The sequence below is a fragment of the Amia ocellicauda genome, chromosome 17 (assembly GCF_036373705.1).
Source record: "Amia ocellicauda isolate fAmiCal2 chromosome 17, fAmiCal2.hap1, whole genome shotgun sequence".
Classification (NCBI taxonomy): Eukaryota; Metazoa; Chordata; class Actinopteri; order Amiiformes; family Amiidae; genus Amia; species Amia ocellicauda.
Window position 1 is genome coordinate 11,072,216 of NC_089866.1, and position 20,798 is coordinate 11,093,013.

The following is a 20,798-nucleotide window of genomic DNA, read 5'->3' on the forward strand; positions in this document are numbered from 1 at the left end:
TTGACATACCCTGCTTTCTCTGAACACGCAGTGAATTTCCTCTTCGAATTATCCCTTTGAACCTGTCGTGTGTGCATGTACAAATGTAATGCGACTGGCAGGAATAGGACTTCAAGTCAGGGCCTATCAATCTTCAGATTATCAGTGTGGATAATTCGAAACAGCAAAGCGCTTGGATTAGATTAAATCAGCTGGGGCATTAGAAGCCCCTCAGCCTCCACGAAGCTAGCTTCAGGAATCTCATTTACTGCTCATCAGTTGGATGTTAAGAGCTACATACAGCAGAAATTAGGCACTCTGCTGTTTCCGGATCCCTTAATGGTACTATCTGTGTTGCAGTATGTAGCCTGCAGCCAATACAGTATACATAGTTTTATAGTGGGTTCTATCAGTTTACTAAAGACAGGTAACAAACGTTAGTTATTTATCAGTGCAGCAATAATAGACACTTGTTCAGTAAAGGGAACTGTGATTCTTGAGGGCTGAAGTGCATGCAGGCATCTGTTCCAAATGGTCTTTAAATTAGTCAGCTGACCAAAAGACCCCTGCTTAAGCGATCAGAACCAAATGTCTCCAAGTTTTGATTAATTGGTGTTTTTTAGAGTGACCTATGAAACCCACTGGACCGAGAACTGAGGGTGGGAGACCCTGTAGGAACACCATTTCTGTTTCTCATGGTATCCACTGTGTCTTCTGTAATAATCTGGCTCTTCAGCCTTCCGAGAATGACCTTTCTTGAACTGCATTCATAAAAAGCATCACATCAGCATACCAGACATGTGCTGACTGCACTCTGACCTTGTTTAGAATCTCCTTGTCTACACGCTTGCCTAAATCAGTCCGACAGTCAGTAAGTCAATCAGTCAGTCAATGAAGAGCCCAGTACGGAGACAGGCTTATCATGGGGTAGGTAACATCAGTAATAAGTTGGTCTGATGCAAGATTGCATTTGCAGCGCACAGATAACAAGATCGACCCGAGGCATCAAAGCAAGGCGCCAGTTAGTATAAAGGCAAAACAATGAGGCAGCGCAGGTGAATAGCAGTTTGCTTTGTGCCATAAATCAGAATGCAGACACTGTTCTCTGTGCCCAGCAGAGGGCGCTATGCAATGGTATGAAGAGGCGCCAGCCATGTGCAACCTTCGAGAAAAGAAAAAACTATTCTGTTTTTGACAAACTTCCTCTTGCTAAGCTATGATCAGACAGCTCTGCAAGACTAATATCATTTTACAGGGGAGGCTTGGCACTCTGAAACATTGTGATGTTTGTTATCTCGGTGCTTGTGGGCCTTTAAGGTCTGCTGTGGGAATTGGAGCATAGACATATGGGGCGTCGTCATTTCTCAGAGGAGCAGTCTGGTACAGTGAAGGTTGGGATTTATCACACTAGCCCTCTTGATTTTCAAGGCTTTTGTTCTGCCAGTCACTTTTCAATGGCTTGAATGGGTTAAATTGCTTTCTCCGACAGTTATGTATGCATTTAATTGGACAGTGCAAATTTACATCTGGCGGCTGCTGACCGAGTCCCTTTCCGTACAACCTCTCTTGTTATCGCTGTACGTTTGTCAGCAGAATTCCTCTGTAACTGCAGCAATCTGTAACGTCTTCCACTCATTGTCAACACACAGCCATACGGTTCACATAAGATCAGGCGGCTTAGAAAGGAGCACAGGGCCAGATGAGCCATACATTAAAATATTATATAATGGGAGTATGTGTGTGTTAGTGTGACAACACAAGCAGGAGGGATTTAAGCTTTAGCAAAACTGGAAATCAGAGCTTTTGTTAACTTGCTTCATCATGCTGCACACTGGGATATTGAGAGAGACGGGGAAAAGACCATTAAACCTACATCTTTGTTTTATGTATTTCCTATTCAAAATTGACCCAGTCCATCTCTTAACCTCCCCCACCCCCCACCCCCCACCCCCCACACACACACTCCCCAAGCCCAGAGGGATTTGAGCAAGTGAACCGAGCACCGTGCACATGAATACGCCGACTTTGGATTCATTTTGCCCTCTGCCCTTGTAGATGGCATTTGCCTTGGATCTATCCATTAATGCTTGGTGCGTCTACTTGGTAATCTGGAGGAATGGAAGGCCCCTGGCACTCTAGCTCCTAGTTATCTAGCTCCTTTTAATGGCCTCTTCTGTGTCTCGTTACCATACACTTGTTTTTTCCCTGCTTGGCTGAGGATGTTGATAAAACCGCACAACCTTCAGCTGAATTACGCCTCTTAAGTGAGAAGGGGAGAGTGTAGACTTGCCTATTAAGATAGGGGAAGCGTAGCAGGAGGGGGGGGCGGGGGGGTACTGAAATTGAAAGCACTGAGAATTTTCTGGTGTTTTTTTTTTTTTTTTAATGCAGAAGGAAATGTACCATTTATTTGAGTCTGTTTTCATGTATTTTTTTTTAGTTTCTTCTCCATAAGGAGAAGTGCATCTGAATAATACACAGACACGACTGGAGACAGGACGTTAAATGCATGCAATGGGGGAGGAAACATTTGATAATATACCAGCTGCGTTTGTTTTTGGACATGTTTCACAAATTGAATTGATCACACCAGATGCATTTGCTCCCTAGTCTCTTTTAAACGTGTTTTAAGTGCACAATAGCTATGCTAATACAACTCCCAGGCTAAACAGCACACTGTCCCTCTGTGACATAAAATAATAATAAGTCTGCTCTCGCTTCGAGCCATAGCTAGAAGGGATGCACTAATCTTCTGAGGTTTAGGGGTGGAAATAAATAAGAAAATAAGGTAAGATGAATAAATAAAACATGACAGTGTTACCAACTGTAAATACAGGCGGACGCTGCGAACACCTCACTGACAATCAGAGAGATAAAACATGAAACTGTTTCTGTGAATACCTGCTAGAGAAGCCATTTTCCCACTATTTTAGGAAAGGCTGTAAATTATGCAAAACCCATCTCAGGCTCCACCCCCTGACAGATCTTGGGAGATTCCTCTAATGGAGGCTTACGATGTAACCAGTGTGCCTCAGACTTTCTCAATGGGAAGTCGGGCCTCCTGCTCCACGTTTTACCAGCAGTCCCCAGCAATCTGGCAATGGCAAACAGTAGCAGGTGGGGGCGAGTTTGTAGATAGAAACAAAACTGTGGCAAGGAAGAGAAGCTGGCAATAAAACATTTGAAACCATTTTAATTATTAAAGTGTAAAGAAAATAGGAAAAAAAATAGCGTCACATGACAGCAGAAAAAAAACACAAAATGGTTCTGGTCCCTGCAGAGCAGAAACCGGTTCCAGATTTGTGCTATCTGGGAAGCCATTCTTCACTTGTTAACAGCCGGGCTACCGCTGATGTATTAATATGCAGTGAGCAAGGGGTAGGGCTCTTGTTTATGTGTTTGGATGCTCGGGTTCCTGCCACTACCATGAAGGCTTGCCTCAGGATCTGGATAATTAATTTCCCTTTTACAAGAGTAGGTGCTCTTCAAAAGCCACGGTGTGGTGTAAACCATCACTCCATCGTCTCCAAAAAGCAGTCTAAACTTTGCCAAACCTGGGGAAAATCAAAGCCAGTTTAAGATGCCTGTAAGCTTTTTAATGAATCGTATAAAAGTGTAAGTATGGGATGTTGCTGTGTAGTTGACAGTCACTGTACATGTGAATCTGTATAGTATTATAAATGCTGTAGAATCCCAAATGAGTGTTAGGGAGAAGCAGGTGAGATCCAACAGGGCAAATTAATTTGAAATCTCATAATGGCAGTTTAAAGACAAAAGGCAGGGCAGGGATACATATTAATAGTGGCATTGGCGCTGGCTCCCAGAGAGTCTGTCGCAGCCAGGCAAAGAGTATCATCTGAAGAAAGGAGATCTGGGGCTGAAGGGACAGCCATCTCTCTGTCCTTCACGAGACAACTGGTGACACCATTGGGAATCTTTGTAGGGGCTGCATTCACCTACTGTACCTGATCTGCAGTTTTGTAGTGCGAACAGGGGCCGCCCGCTTTCTTATTTATGATTTGTGGAGAGAGAGTGCAAGAGAGAGAAAAAAATAGGCCGCAAAATCTCTTTAGCTCCAAACAGATAACGACAAGATTGTATTTACTTTGCATTAACCAGGTTCGCGTGGCAGTCAGTGCTGGCTGTCGAGCTTATCTTTTCATCTGCCTTACCATATATATGCATACATCGTTTATCTTCCTGCACACCTTCACTGATGCACTGGATTAGATAAAAGATTTATGTCAGACGAGCCATAAATCTAAAGAAAACTGAGCTTTTTTTTTTTTACGCCAGTTTTGATGGATTCCATTTTTTTTTTTTTTTTTTTTTGAGGGCCCTGCACAGGATATCTGTGGATATCTGCAAAATGTACTGTATGTGATCCAGGGGCAGTTTCATCTGAATGTGAATCTGGATGGCCCTGCGTGGCTGTCACCGCCTGTCTGACAGCTTATCTGTGTAAACGTCTGAAATGTGTATCAAGCACTTTAAGAGTTGGCCGTATCGCTGCCTGGGAATCAGATCCATGAGTCTTCGTCTCCTGTCATCGTCGGCACGTGAAGCTTCACTCTTGCCTTTACCTCTACAGTGCCTAATGGGAATCTATGCTGTTATCAGACGAGGAATAATAAGGACAATAAGAACAATTATAACAGTGTTCCCCTGGGGATTAAAGCAGTGCAGACAGGGAGGATTTGCACTGGCTGGAAATCCCTGGTTCCTGCCAAGTCCCCCGGTCTCTGCAGTTGCTCTGATAAGCCCCGTTCTGAAAACTCTCTTCAGTTAATTGGCCCTGCTTAAGCAACCCATTCGATCCGGCTTCGGCCAAACTGCAGCCTGCCTAACAAGTCAGATTACACAAGGCAACGCTGTGTAAGAGTGTCTTTATGGATGTTAGTGGTGCCAGAGGTAGTGTTTCTATTATTTGCTAAGAGTGATTCTTGGAGACTCGGATCTGGTAGTTTTATAAGGGAAAATCAGAATCCAGCATAGCCCAGGAAGGAGAACAGTACCAGTTGCCAATGGTAATGCAGACCCATGAAGTAATTTCATTAACACCTCAAATAACATGATTAATCCTTTAGGAACAGGCAGTTTTCAGGACCAGGCAGTTTTGTACTTTTGTTATAAAAATCATTGAATCTTGTAAATATACACTCACCTAAAGGATTATTAGGAACACCTGTTCAATTTCTCATTAATGCAATTATCTAATCAACCAATCACATGGCAGTTGCTTCAATGCATTTAGGGGTGTGGTCCTGGTCAAGACAATCTCCTGAACTCCAAACTGAATGTCTGAATGGGAAAGAAAGGTGATTTAAGCAATTTTGAGCGTGGCATGGTTGTTGGTGCCAGACGGGCCGGTCTGAGTATTTCACAATCTGCTCAGTTACTGGGATTTTCACGCACAACCATTTCTATGGTTTACAAAGAATGGTGTGAAAAGGGAAAAACATCTAGTATGCGGCAGTCCTGTGGGCGAAAATGCCTTGTTGATGCTAGAGGTCAGAGGAGAATGGGCCGACTGATTCAAGCTGATAGAAGAGCAACTTTGACTGAAATAACCACTCGTTACAACCGAGGTATGCAGCAAAGCATTTGTGAAGCCACAACACGTACAACCTTGAGGCGGATGGGCTACAACAGCAGAAGACCCCACCGGGTACCACTCATCTCCACTACAAATAGGAAAAAGAGGCTACAATTTGCACAAGCTCGCCAAAATTGGACAGTTGAAGACTGGAAAAATGTTGCCTGGTCTGATGAGTCTCGATTTCTGTTGAGACATTCAGATGGTAGAGTCAGAATTTGGTGTAAACAGAATGAGAACATGGATCCATCATGCCTTGTTACCACTGTGCAGGCTGGTGGTGGTGGTGTAATGGTGTGGGGGATGTTTTCTTGGCACACTTTAGGCCCCTTCGTGCCAATTGGGCATCGTTTAAATGCCACGGCCTACCTGAGCATTGTTTCTGACCATGTCCATCCCTTTATGACCACCGTGTACCCATCCTCTGATGGCTACTTCCAGCAGGATAATGCACCATGTCACAAAGTTCGAATCATTTCAAATTGGTTTCTTGAACATGACAATGAGTTCACTGTACTAAACTGGCCCCCACAGTCACCAGATCTCAACCCAATGGAGCATCTTTGGGATGTGGTGGAACGGGAGCTTCGTGCCCTGGATGTGCATCCCACAAATCTCCATCAACTGCAAGATGCTATCCTATCAATATGGGCCAACATTTCTAAAGAATGCTTTCAGCACCTTGTTGAATCAATGCCACGTAGAATTAAGGCAGTTCTGAAGGCGAAAGGGGGTCAAACACAGTATTAGTATGGTGTTCCTAATAATCCTTTAGGTGAGTGTATAATAGCATCTTGAAATTGGTGTCCTTTTTTCAGAAATGTCTGGCAAACACAATGCAAATACTTCAGAAACCAATAATAGTAACAGTATTTTACAGTTCTTCATGAAAGTGTTATTGAATAATAATGTTTGTGTGATACAGATGTTTGGATCTCATCTGTGACGTACAGTGCGCCTGTGAGTCAGCAAAAGGAAGTGAGGAAGTGCACTCAGAGCAGCCCGCGTCAGTAATAATGTTAACACAACCACAGTCCCTGAACCGTTAAGAGCTTAGTTCGAATGAAATCCAGAAGGCCCTGTTGCTATCCAGGAACATGGGCAGAATTTTGGGATTACAGGAATTTGCTTTATTGGGAATAAGTCTGGCAGCTTGATGGAAGATTTCTGAGACCTGTTGACGAATCTGTCCCATATACTCTGCACTTACACAAACTCAGTTCTCCATGACCTGAATTCCCTATCACATTTCTCCACATAGTGCTGTTATTGTCATTGAGACTTAAACATGGGTTTCAACTCTACCCCCCCCTCCCCTCTCAAACCAGGAAGCACTTTTCCAGGTTTTGTGATTCAGCAGACACTCTGTGGCTGTGGCTTAGTTAAATCTTGTGGGTGTTACTTGCAGGCAAGAGGGGACGTTGCACTGTTCTGTGTTTTGTTTAATCACACGACTAGAAGAGAAGGGATGCAATACAGAAAGACCAGCCCTGGCACCAAGCCACCTCAATCCCGAACAGAATGAGTCCAAGGAGAGCGAAATGGCAAATTCCATTCAGTAGGAGATCATGAAAGGAATGCAGATGAAAGAATGAATAAGCAGCAGGCAGGCAGGCAGGCAGACAGACACGACTGCAATCACTGTGCCCTGATCCTCCGGCCTGTGTTCATACATTCAGCCCCAGCTCAGTGCAAACACAAGGTTGGACTGTTGGAAAAATAAACAGCTGGCCGGGGAGGACAAATATACACGCACACACAAACATACACACTCCTCCCATAGCAGGGCCAGTAATCAGCATAGAAGGAAAGCAGTGAGCATGTGGCTGGTCCCCTTTAGCACAGTGTCTCCAAGAAAACTCCTTCTGCATCTTGTAACCATTATTTTGTTACAGCCATCACACGCGCACACACACACACACACCTGGACCCTGCCAGCATGAGCCCACGCACTGCAGAACTGTAAAAGCACAGACAGGGATACGGAGCTTGGCTGTGGAATTTTTACTGCATCACTGACCCCTGGTCCACACACAACATACACAGCCCACTCATAGACACTCGCGCACACACATTCACTGAAGGCACAGTTATTGCCAAATTGCAGCGTAATTCTGGAATCAGTCAGCCATCCAATTTTGCCAGCTACTCAAAAGGGCAGATAAATAAACCTATTAACCCAGCAAGACAACAGCCTCCCTGTGTTCTGTGTCCTCATATCACAGCAATGGCCACGAGGTGGGTGCACTTTCTCCTGGGAGAAAAACCAACAAACATCAGTCTTATGGATGTTTGGAATGATCCGAAAGGCTAAGTGAACAACAACAGCCAGCTGTGTGCACATCTACTGCATCCCTGTTCCTTCTGGAAGCAGTACCTCCCTGTACGATATGACAAAATTAAGCAGTGGTAATGCAAGTGGTTAAGGAAAGCCAGGCAGTGAAAGGGGAACTTGTGTCCTCTTGTCAAACTTTGGTCCCTGTTGTTAGCACACACAGGATTCCCAGGGTATTTTGACACTCTGGTACAGTTAAACAATGATCAGCTTGCTAATCTCAAAATCTGTTGCTGCCTTTGTCTTTTGGCAAGATATCAAGGTTCAATCCACCAAGGCGTCCCAGCGCCAGGCCATCATGCAGCTCAATAGCTCCCCCTGGGGACTGACATGCAAATCTGCAGGCAAAGCCTTTATCCTAATTAACAAATTGTCCCCCCCTTCCCTCGATTGCAGAAAACAAAGGGGGCGAAACCTTAGTCATGCCAGTTCCTTTTGACAAATTAACTCTGACAGCGTTTCCGTCTCGCTTTTATGCTAACCTTCACATTCCCAACCCGTCACCAAAGTATTAATATGAAACTGCTCCTGGGATAGTGAGGCTTAACTGTGATGTCACGTCTTTCCATATTATTCCTTCTATTTACACACCAGGTTGCTTTTCCTTTTTTGATACTTTTGGTATTGGTTTTAACGCAAGCAAAATGTTACTCTGTCCACAGGATGTGCCTATTTCTCACTGGGAATATGTTGGTCAAAGATTACACAAACACCTGCTCAAGTGAAAGTCCTCAGCGTGCTTTTGTTGGACATTTCAGGATGCCCTGCTACTGTTAAAACACTCTGGAAGCGTGTTCGAGGCCAGTTAGGCACGAGAAAAGTGAATTTATTTAATAGCTGGTGTAGTACTGGAGAATGTTCATCTGAAAAGGGGGGTCAGGACTTTGCGTGTCACTGTGAGAGACGGGCATGACCTTGTTGTTACTCTGGAAATGTGCTGCTCGTAGTAAGTGAGATTCATCACAGTCACTGGGTCAGGGCTGCACAAACATCAGCCGCATGTGTCAGAGGTGAGACAGTTGCTGCTTGAAAACTTTGGAACCGCGTCCAGAAGGCTGCTTGCCCAAAGAATGTAAATAGCTTGTTGATGCCACATGGGTAGTGTGGGCCCGTCACACAGAAACACCACTGTGGGGTATTTAGTTTCCGGATGCACAAACCCAGCTCTCGGTACTCATCTGTCCTGTGGACGTATGCCCACGCCGAGACACACTGCGAAGAGCGCACTGCTTCTCTCTGGTTTGCACAAGGACTGGTCTGGTATGGGACAGGCCCTGATATTGCGTTATGCCATGAGGCTTTTGACCCACAGCAGTGCTGAAAGTGAGTGAAACCAAGTGAACGACAGGCCTCAGTTGTGCTACGTAGCACTGCACCTGCTGGGAAGTCACTGCTCTGCACAGAACCAAATACTCTGGCTAGTTGATATTCCTGAGGAGGTTGATTTGTGCCACATCCTGTTACATGTGCAGTAAACCTTACATTTTGAAGGATATCAGTTGTGTATTCCTACTGCTAAGCAGGTTTCCACTTCCACCAGAAGAAGCCTGCTAGAGAGATAGCGCTACACCTAGGACCTGGATTCCAAGAGCAGTGTAATCCTTTCACCATAGATGACCCACGTGGCTGCCTCCTGTTCTTCTACATCTTAATGATGGATGTTTCTGTATGATGCTGATATTTGGGGGGCTTGCTGGAGCAGTGTAGTGTTGAGGGTAGGCTTTTGCATTTGTAAGAAGCATCACATTCTCGTTCCATCCTCAGCCAGGCCTGAAATCTGCACGTAGCTATCAGATTATCTCATCGTATCGCATGGCATTCTAGCCAGTCAGCCTGGCACATCAACAAAGGCAAACTAGGAAAGAGTCCTCCAAGACCCAATTATCTGTGACCGTGCTGTCCAAGAGGCCAATCAGCTTGGGCTTCCTTCCTCCCACACAGGAAGTGGGTGAGAGTTAGAGCGGTACTGGGCTGACTGAAGGTTGAGAGGACCAGGTTTCAGATGCTTTGCAGAGGATATGTGATACAGGGCTGGTTTATATTTTGTCATAGTAAATGGAGAAGGGGGATTTAAACACTGGGTACAACAATCACTTGTTTGCCAAATGCACTTATCTAAAGCACCACCACAGTATTATTCTGCTCAATCCTGTGGTTGTTCTTGGCAAAAGTGTATAATGCATCCTTGGGTAGGCACTAATCCAGCCTCCTACTCCCAACTACAGTTAAAATTAAAAATACATAGAAATCACTGTTTTATCTTATCACAACTAGGCCTCAGCTTCTAAAGTCTGCTAGGAAAGCTAGGACCCCCTTGTACCTTTCTGCTGGGAGAGCAAATGCCACAAAGCCATCATGAGTCACGATAAACAAGCCCACAAATAAACAAGCAAACATGAAGTATGGTTTCCACGGCAGCACATCTTGGTTAAAAAAAGATTTGTAAAGATCAATGCACCTCCTATCACACAGCCTACAAAGCGCATATTTACCAGCCGTTGTGTCACGGCTGGAAGAACTCCCTCGACTTTAATCACGTTTTCCCCAGAATCAAGTGCACTCCACCCTGCTTCACAACCACCATTTCCCTGCCTATTAAAAACGATGGTAGAGGAGCCAGCACAAATGATCCAGGCTTGTATTTGACCCATCCTTTCATGTAAAACCCCATCTGCCAGAAAACTTTTTTTTGTGCGGATACAATATTTAAAGATTAAATGCTGTAAAAAAGTGTACTTTCCTAGTGGCTTTAAAGGCTTAACGTGGGGTGGTTTTGCAAACTGTAGCCACATAATGAAGGGGTCATCGTAGGCCAGCATTAAACCCTGCCAGCCATTGCAGTGTAGAATTTCCCCTGCCACTGTTTGAACTAAGGGCCCAGTCCTGTTGGCCGTCTATGTGGCTGTATGCCTCTGTAAATGATTGCAGGCTGGGAGGCCTTTCTCCGGCGTATACTTTATACTACATACTTTGAGAGTGTCACACAATGCCTTGAAGGCAGAGAGAGGATACTAAGAGATGCTTTCACTGTCAAGCTGCTAACAAAACTTACCTGTCATTTGTGGGGCTAAGTTACAGTACTAAAAGAAAGGCTTTGATTTAAAGATAGCTACTTTTTTTGTTGTTTGTTTGCACAATAGCAGGCCTCTGGAAATTACAGCATCAGCCGCTCTTCAGCATTCAGAGGGCGTATTGTGATGGTTAGTGAAACCCAAAAGGCCTCTTAAAATCTAAGCAGTCTTAGCCCTGAAAATGCACTGTTGTTTAACCAGGAGGTCAGAACTGGACACACTCTTTCCTCAGTTGTAAAAGGCGTGAGAACCAAGCACCCAGCACTCTCATTTTTTGTCATTATGTTACTATAAATAAGTCACTTGTTTTTCCCTCTTTATAATGTGTTTTTTTTTTTTTGGTTCAAATAAAAACTCATTAGCGCCTTTTGATCCAGGAAATGCACCAGATCATACCAATTAAAGAAGGATTTGTCATTAAAAAAATACATAAATAAGATAAAATAAACCCGGAGCATGACAATCGAGTTTTAAATAGTTGCCATGCTTCAGCAGCTCTGAAGAGCTGGAGAGGTCGGTGGCTCAGGGGAATGGAGAGGAGAAAGTTTGATCAGAAACTGGCTGCCATGTCCCACGCTGGGGCTTAATGACTGGTGCATATGTCAGAATTGCAGCAGTTAGTGGAGCAATTATAGCCCGCTAAATAGGGCCGCATGCACTGTCCTGCCAAGATCGGGATCCAGTCCATTTCGGGAGGAGAGGCAAGCTCTTCACCACCTTCCTCTTCGCCTTTTGATGGCTGTTGAGAGTGCACTGGGTATTTAATAGGGCACAGGCCCACTCTCAGCCTCAGTGACTGCTTAAATTTCTTTCATCTATTTCTGGAGGAATACTGTACACTTCGTCTGACTGCAGTTTTGTGGTGCCATGGGGAAAGTTGCTCTTCTCAAGGTCACAACTGCCAGCAGGGCCACATTGTCTCAGCACTATTGAGGACCTACTGTGTGACACTTTCAGCTCTGTGACACAGAGCATTATCACGTTGGCCTTTGGGACAGCATGTCCCATGACTTTGGTAATACATTATAAATATGGAGATTGCCGAAGACTCGTATAACATTAGTATTGTGGCAGACATGTTCATCCAAAGCTACAATGCAAATACTAGGAAATTAACTCTGAATTGCCAATTGCTGCTGTAGGGTCACTTATAACGGCAGTCACTTTGTATTTTATTCTGATAGACATTCCTGTAGCTTCTAGTAAATTGCAAGCCAAACCGGGGGTTGAAAGAAATATGTATAAAAATATATATATAAAATCTAAATCCTATTTTTTCCATTTATCTTCATCTGTAGACACAATCTTCAAAAGAAAAAGCTGTAATTGTAGGTTATGCAAATGAAGCTCTCAGTCCTTGTGTAGGGTGTTCTGGCTTATCTCTTAACGGATGGGGAGAACTGCAATTAGACAGCAGCCCTGCTCGGCTTGATTGAAGTGTTTCTTCAGGTAATTTGACGTTACTTTAATCACACCTAGTGCTCTGTTGCCAAGTTCCTTCCTCCGTAACTTTGCAGATTTCCGTGGCTGACTCACAGCGGCCCCAGAACCTCACACAAGTGCGGCATCTTCATCTGTCTGCCACTGGGCTACATGCTTAGTGGCAATATTGGGACCAGACTGGGCCAAAGCCTGTCATTTACAGTTGTTTAGTCTGGGTTGGTTCACGGCTGACTCCTTTAACTAAGTTGACATATTCTGGAGTGCCTTTCCTTCAGGTTGTAAGGATCTTCTATAATGGCTGAATCAATTATGCAATCAATACTTTACTCTGGATGGATTTACATCTGATTTGTGTATAATTGGGTGGTTGTATTATACAGTGCATATTTCACTGTAATGTGATCACACAAACTACCCATTGAAATGCATATTTAAGAAATCATTATTTTATCTAATATTTGTATGTTGGGGATTTAGTTATTTATGACTTTTTAACTGGTTGTGTTTGTTTATTTTGAAGTAATTTAATAGGAAGAGATTGTTATTTTTAAGTGACAAAAAGAGCTGTTGAAGCTCATCTGTGTCTGCCTGGCAACTATCACTGGAAATTAGCCTGTTGGCTGAATTGAAAACACAATTGCAATTAGTGTCTGGTAAGTGACAGTTATGTTATAAGTGCACATGTCCCTGACAAATATGTAGGCTTTAATACATTATTAATTTATGAGCAGTAAACAAAGACATCCTATTAGTCTGGGGTTAAAAGAAAACCAAGAAATGGCAGGGCAGAGAAAAAGACTTCTGTATTCATGCCTATTCTGGGAGATAATAAAGAAGGTTGTTTATAAATAAAGCCCTGTTGAATGCCTGGACTTCCACATAGTGAATATTATATTGTAAATTAGTTCAAAAGCGCAATACAAATATGGGATTGTCTTCTCCCTCTTCCTCCCCTCAGCATCCCCTTCTTCTCCTTCTGTCGTCTAATTACAGTATAATTACGGGGTCCAGTGCCTCTTGTATGTATTTCCCCACTTTCTGCTGCACCTGAAACTTCCAGTAGTGGCTGGTGGTGCCCACAATCTGGGATGCAGCCGCCCCCTGGGAACCGGCATTCCCAGAACTCAAGCCCAGGAAAGAGGCTCTGCCTGGGCCCTGGGATGTTCAATCTTGTCTCGTCTCTTGCAGGCAAACCAGGGAACAGGAAACGCCCCCTGACTTCTTCTACTTCTCAGATTTTGAGAGACACAACGCAGAGATCGCCGCTTTTCATCTAGACAGGTAAATGTCACAAACCCGCCTTTAAATGTCAATCGAAATGCTAGGCAGGTGGACTGGCATGTAGAACGTTCACATGAAAATGTGTGAATCTAAAGACTGTGTATGCTCTTGGAAAGGTCCCCATATGCTAATGGTGAGGAAAAAAAAAAATTGGGAGTATTTGGGTCTCTGTGAAACACACCTTGCTCATTAGGTTTATCTGGCTTTGCTGTTTTGTAAGGGTTTTAATGGTCCACACCTCTCTGTGGTTTTATTATCATGGTAGAAAGATGCAGAAAAATAGCTGTGCCTGTTACAGGTTACAGAAGGTCTTAAAATATTGTAGCGATCTGGGACAGGGGGGGTCATGTGGGGTATGTGTATGTGTGTATGTAACTTGTGCTTAGTTACTTCTGGGGGTCAGGGGTTGGACCCGCGTGGGAACACGAGGCGCATCATGATTGGGGGAGCCATTCACAGGGGTGCAAAGTAATAAATAGGGGTGCCCGGTTCCCGCGTGTCAGTTTTTTGGAAGAGTCGTGGCAGTAATGCTGTAAAGTAAGAATGCTTTCAAAAATAGACATGTTAATAGATTATATTTATCAATTCATAAAATCCAAAGTGACTGAACAGAAGAAAGAATCTACATCAAATCAATATTTGGTGTGACCACCCTTTGCCTTCAAAACACCATCCCTTCTTCTAGGTACACTTGAACACAGTTTTTGAAGGAACTCGGCAGGTAGGTTGGCCCAAACATCCTGGAGAACTAACCACAATTCTTCTGTGGATTTAGGCAGCCTCAGTTGTTTCTCTCTCTTCATGTAATCCCAGACAGACTCGATGATGTTGAGATCAGGGCTCTGTGGGGGCCATACCATCACTTCCAGGACTCCTTGTTCTTCTTTTCACTGAAGATAGTTCTTAATGAATGTCGCTGTATGTTTGGAGTCGTTGTCATGCCGCAGAATAAATTTGGCGCCAATGTACATCTCAGCATTGAGGAGACCATTAATTCTGACCAAATCCCCAACTCCATTTGCAGAAATGCAGCCCCAAACTTGCAAGGAACCTCCACCATGCTTCACTGTTGCCTGCAGACACTCATTCGTGTACCGCTCTCCAGCCCTTCAGTGAACAAACTGCCTTCTGCTACAGCCAAATATTTCAAATTTGGAAACCCCTGTCTGCCTTGACATGTCTGCCTGGGAGAGACCTTGCTGATGCAGTATAACTACCCTGTGTCTTGTTGCTGTGCTCAGTCTTGCCATGGTGTATGACTTTTGACAGTAAACTGTCTTCAGCAACCTCACCTTGTTAGCGGAGTTTGGCTGTTCCTCACCCAGTTTTATTCCTCCTACACAGCTGTTTCTGTTTCAGTTAATGATTGTGTTTCAACCTACATATTGAATTGATGATCATTAGCACCTGTTTGGTATAATTGTTTAATCATACACCTGACTATATGCCTACAAAATCCCTGACTTTGTGCAAGTGTATCTAGAAGAATTGCTGCTGTTTTGAAGCCAATGGGTGGTCACACCATATATGTATTTGATTTAGATTTTTCTTCTGTTCACTCACTTTGCATTTAGTTAATTGATAATATAATCTATGAACATTTTTGAAAGCATTCTTACTTTATAGTAGTTTTTCACACCTGCCTAAAACTTTTGCACAGTACTGTGTATAGCTTAATTTTGTACCCTTTAACCTTAAACAAAACTGTTCAAATGCAGTATTTCTGCTACTGTCTGACACGGCAACACTGAGCTTTTCTTTACTGTACTTATGAAACAGTTGGCTGCTATATAAAACTTTGCCACGTATAACTGATTATCACTGGTACTGCACACTGCCCAATACTACAGTTCAGATCACCAGTACCTTTGTATATTTCTTGATTTAACAACTTGTTAAGCAATGCTATAGTCTTAAACTGGGTTAAGCATGTTAAGGGGCTTGGTTACTCCATATCTATGTATCTTGTACTCCATTTTCTTCCTCTGTAGCACTATTCCTGATCGACTTGCTGTTTTGTCAGGTAGAATAATGCTAATCAAGGTCTGTGGAGCCAACTGTGGAACCAAGACGGGTGCTAATATATCCCTTACTCTGAGTATTGTGGCACAGTGGCCAACATAACAAATCTCCCCATTGGAGGGAAATGGGAACGTGCCCATGTGTTAGGATTCAGCCCCTGTCCACATCGGACAGTCTTCACGGAGGTTGCGCTGATGTGTTGAATCCACTGGCACGGAGTGTGCAAAGCCACCTATTTTATAATTCTCAATAGACTTGAGTATCTGCAGTATTTCCCTCCCGTGTTTGAGAGCTTGTGAAGTAGAAGTTCCTGTCTGCTGTGATCCTCACTGCACTCACAGCTGTTCTGGCTGCTGCGGCAGTGAATAATTAATTTCGATCTAAGGCATATCTGTGGCGAGTTAAAGGAAACCAATAGCAGGCGAATCTTGTCTTCCGATTCTAAATATAAGGCAGGCAGGGGTTGTCCTAGCCTTACGAGAAGCAGCCCTTCTCTTCTGGTCTCAATGACAGCACGATCGCTCTGGTATGGATCGCTCTGGCGGCAAGCAAAACCTTTTTCAGCACCCCAAGACTTCAGTTCATAAACTGGCCTCGAACCCAAAGGGGAAATCCTTAAATACTGACCGTGTCATGTTGGAGATGGAAATTATAATTAAAAGAGATATATATAATGAGAGAAGCTAGAACTGGAAATTAAATCTGACTGCTTTAATCTGACAGCTCTGTCATGGTGAAGTCAGTGGTACCTACAACTCTTAATGCACAGTACAAGTATTCACTTGTATTCACAAGGGGGGGGGATTAGCTTAACATTGTGTCTTTGTCACTGTGCCAACATGACTAAGCATTTTTCTTTTGGTCACCCAAAATTTTGAGTTTTCTTTAACTACTCAGGGTTTGTCCAGGATATCATGTTCAAGAGAGCATTCCTCAGTCTAACGAAGCATATTGACACTCATAAAGTGCCTTCATAAAGTAAACCTGGGTTCAGTGGCAAAAGTCTGTTTTTCAGCTAATTCCACCCCTCTGCACAGCTCAATTTTGAGTTCTAGTCTCAGCTGTCGACTAATCACCTTATGTAAACTTTGTGTCACTCCCATCCACAGCTCCACGTTAAATGCACTTTTAAGTTAATGGTAGGGAAAAAATGAATGAAATAAGTATACAAGAAAAGCCCTACTCTGTGACACACTGCAAGCAGATAAGTCAAAAAGTCAGTCGGGGCCCCCGAGGAAATTAAATCACTCTTTCTTGACAATGTTATCTCTCGCTTCTCAGGAACTGAAATGGACTTTTCATTTTCAGACACAAAGGGGTAGAGGCAGTCAATAACCCAGTGCGATATTCAAGGGCACATACGGTTTCTGTGAATGGAGCTCCCTCTGCTGGTTACAGTAGTACCTGCGTTATTCAGAGACACTGGAACCCCTTTTTTTTTCTTTTTTTTTTTTTTTTTTTTTTTTTAACCTGTTGTTTCAGATGTAGCAGAAACCAACCTTTCCTTGTTATTAGGCACATGAATGAGTTATCATCATGAAATTAAATGGTAAATAGTCATCCCTCCACCTTATAAATCAAATCCTTCTGTGGAATAGACCGCATGCATAGAAATGAGTACCCCCTCCACACACACACACACACACACACACCCACACACCGAATTTAAGGAAGTGGCTGGTTCAGAAGCAGGGTCTGATAATCCAATTTATTTCCTATGCGGTGTGTGTGTGTGTGTGTATGAGAGAGTGTTTGTGTGTGTGAGAGTGTGTGTACGAGGGTGTGTGTTGAGGAGGGAAGGTGTAGCACAAAAAAGTGCCTTACAATTCCAAATTAGATTATAAAAGCTTGAATCCCCTACTGGAAAGTTGCATCTGTTGGTAGTCCTTGTTATGAAATACTGCACTGCATAGCTGAAGGACGTGATCTGAATAAAATGCGTCTCCTTTAAAATGCTCTTCTACAGTGCAATGAAAGTATGACCGATTCTGGCCCCCCCTGGCCCCTGCTCAGAACCGTCACTACTTTAGTGGCCATTATAGCGCTGCAGAGGCTGAAACGGCAAGAGCAAGGGGCCAGAGAGAGAAAAGACTTAGAAAGAAACCTTGGCAGTTCTGCTGGAGGAGGAAATGTAAGTGATCTGGGGAATTTTAAGCCAGTGTGTTAAGGCAGTCCTCAGTAGTAATCCAGGGATTTGCAGTCTATCTCCATGTGTTAATGTGCCGCATTAGCAATGTGCTCCACTCTCGCAACTAGGGGATCTCAGGGTCCGAACTGAACAGGCTAAGTGTCTGAGAACAGAGCTCAGAGACTCCCTGGCCACAATACGTTTTATTTAATAGGACAGGCATGTAGCCAACCCAGAAAAAAGGGAGGGGAAAAGGAAAAGGTGCTACAGAGTTCATTGCGGTTAATGAGACATTGCTCTTCTCCACCCCCACCTCAGGATCCTGGACTTCCGGAGAGTTCCTCCTGTTGCTGGGAGGTTGGTCAACATGACAAAGGAAATCCGTGACGTGACCAGAGACAAGAAGCTCTGGAGGACATTCTTCGTGTCTCCAGGTACCACACCTCACTGCAGGGCAGCAAATACTGGGCCTCTGCCGCTAACACCATGACAGGCCTCTAGTACTGTGGCTCACAACCCCCGGGCCTGAAGTCTTCTCGTGTCTGCAGCCGTTTGATCCATCTGGGCTCTAAACTACTCAATTGAACATTTCACTAACCTGAAATTCCTTCATTCATTCCTTCAACTGTTCTGCTTGTAGTTCACTTAAATAAATACCTAAGAACAAAACCAGAAGACTCGGGTATTCCAGAACCAGGGGTGAGAATCATTTCTGCACAGAGACCCTGCCGTCCTTCTCTGTGCCCTGCTGCCTATAAGGCCTATCACCGGCTACTATGGAGAATCAAACCACAAACACCTTCCATTTCCTTCAAATGCTCCCTACTGAAGTGTAATGCATTCCTGCACCACTTAAAAGACACAGTAGATATCTAGTCCTGTATTTTGCTCCACTGTATAACTTACTACATTATGTAATTTTGAACAGTTTCTTTTATTTTTGGAACTGAGTTGTTAGTCATCAGCCACATCAATAATTATACTAATAGAAACTCTAGGACAGGGTAATCTTTTCTGATCTTAAGTGAGGGGGAGTATTTTAAATCTCTAAGTTGTCAATGCACATTCATTGTTTATTTGGTATTTGGTATTTGGTTTCCTTTCAGTAGTAAGAAGCAGGGATTTTTTGGTAGAAAGGAAGAAGATAACTATTCCAAAGGTGACTTTGTAATCTGGTCAGGGATGGGGGCTCTACTAAATATCACAACATTTGAATTAACAGCTATTTAGATTTTCTTCGGAATTAAAATTCCATCAATCCTAAAACCTCATATTCACTTATTTTATGTAGTGTCAGGAAAGAGTCTTGCTGGTGACATTTGAAACGATAATTGTATACATGAAGTGTCCCATCCCATGCTTCAGTGGGAACAAAACAAATAGGAAATTGCCAAGTGGTGAGAGCTGCAGGATATTTCACCAAATTCCAGTTAATATATTTAAGAGGGACTCGGTTATAAAAGGCAGTTTTATTGCTACACATAAAAAACAAAATCATCACAAAGGAAGCCAGCCCAGGAATAAGCACACAGCCACACATGTGCTGAAGCACTGTGTGCTTTTAACGAGTGACACTCCCATGACCCTTCCCTTTTGTTTCCTCTCCTCAGCCAACAACATCTGTTTCTACGGGGAGTGCTCGTATTATTGTTCCACGGAGCACGCGTTGTGTGGGAAGCCCGATCAGATCGAGGGCTCCCTGGCTGCCTTCCTCCCGGACCTGGCCTTGGCCAAACGCAAGACCTGGAGAAACCCCTGGCGCCGCTCTTACCACAAGCGCAAAAAAGCCGAGTGAGTGCTCTGCCATGCCAACCCCACTGCCCCCTCCCCCCACGGGCCGCAGATGCTGATGGAGACGAGCACGCACGCACACACGCACGCAGGCACGCACACATACTTCTGCCCTTGCTACGATTACAACCATGTGGGATGAAGCAAATGCCTATGCATTAAAGGTTTCATTTAAAGAGGGGGGGTAAGCATCACGTGGACCAAAGCAATGTGAGTTACTTTGGTCGACATGATGCATATTCCTCCGTTTTTATTCATGATCACGCCATCCACAGAATAATAGTGATAATGTTAATGAAATATGTACATGCACACACTCACACAAAAACTGCACATGTAACAGTAAACTGCAGATACAAGGCTGTTGGGCACCTGTTTGGTTTGACAGAAGTACTGATATAATTATAATTAATACTGTCACTGCTGCTACTAGTCTTACTATAATACTGACAAAGCCGCTGTCAGGCGCAGAAGCTTTCACCGTACACTTTTATCATCTAAATCTGCTCCATCCACTGTTAATTCCCTAGTTAACCTATCACAGCTCATAAGGTTACTAAGAACAGTCTTTACAATCTCCCCCCTACATAAGGATTAACGAGATTAACACATTGAGCAAAAAAACAACAACTGTATTGATGATTAAATTAGTAATGAGCTAAGAGTGCGTGTTGGAATCCATTGTCCTTTCCCATCGCAGATGCAGCCTACGGCAAAGATGGCTTTGCTACGTTGAAAAGCTGTCAGCTATCACTGTCAAACTGCCAAACGCAAGACAGTACGTAAAAAAAAAAATCAGGTGAAAGGAGAAGAAAAAAAAAAGCATTTAATAGGTCAGTGTCAGGTCCCTAAAATCAATAACAACCCTCTCGGTGAGCTCTGTGCGGTGGGAGGAGCAGTCATCACTATGATCCCCTTCCTTATCGCATCCCTAACCTCCCCATCTGCGTTATTCAGGCCCTCAGCCGCATCAGCATCTCATACCACTGCAGTCCTCTTTTCATTTCAGTATACGAGGACGACTCTCTCTTCATCTGCCCTTTTGCATGCCCCCGTTGTCACGTGTTTTTCCGCCCAGACTTTTTTTTGCATTCAGAAAGTGCTGGGAGACTCCTGGGGGGCTTCTTTTAGGGCAGGCCCAGAGAAAACATG

General features: G+C 43.8%; 1 protein-coding gene across 1 annotated transcript in view; it reads left to right on the plus strand.

The window, feature by feature from the left end:
- Window positions 1-20,798, plus strand: part of LOC136712511 (extracellular serine/threonine protein kinase FAM20C) — a 52,982-nt gene that overhangs the window by 27,069 nt on the left and 5,115 nt on the right. The window contains exons 4-6 of the mRNA XM_066689144.1: window positions 13,613-13,705; window positions 18,174-18,289; window positions 19,466-19,646. Coding sequence (XP_066545241.1) covers window positions 13,613-13,705; window positions 18,174-18,289; window positions 19,466-19,646 — 390 coding nt within the window. The remainder of the gene's footprint in view (window positions 1-13,612; window positions 13,706-18,173; window positions 18,290-19,465; window positions 19,647-20,798) is intronic.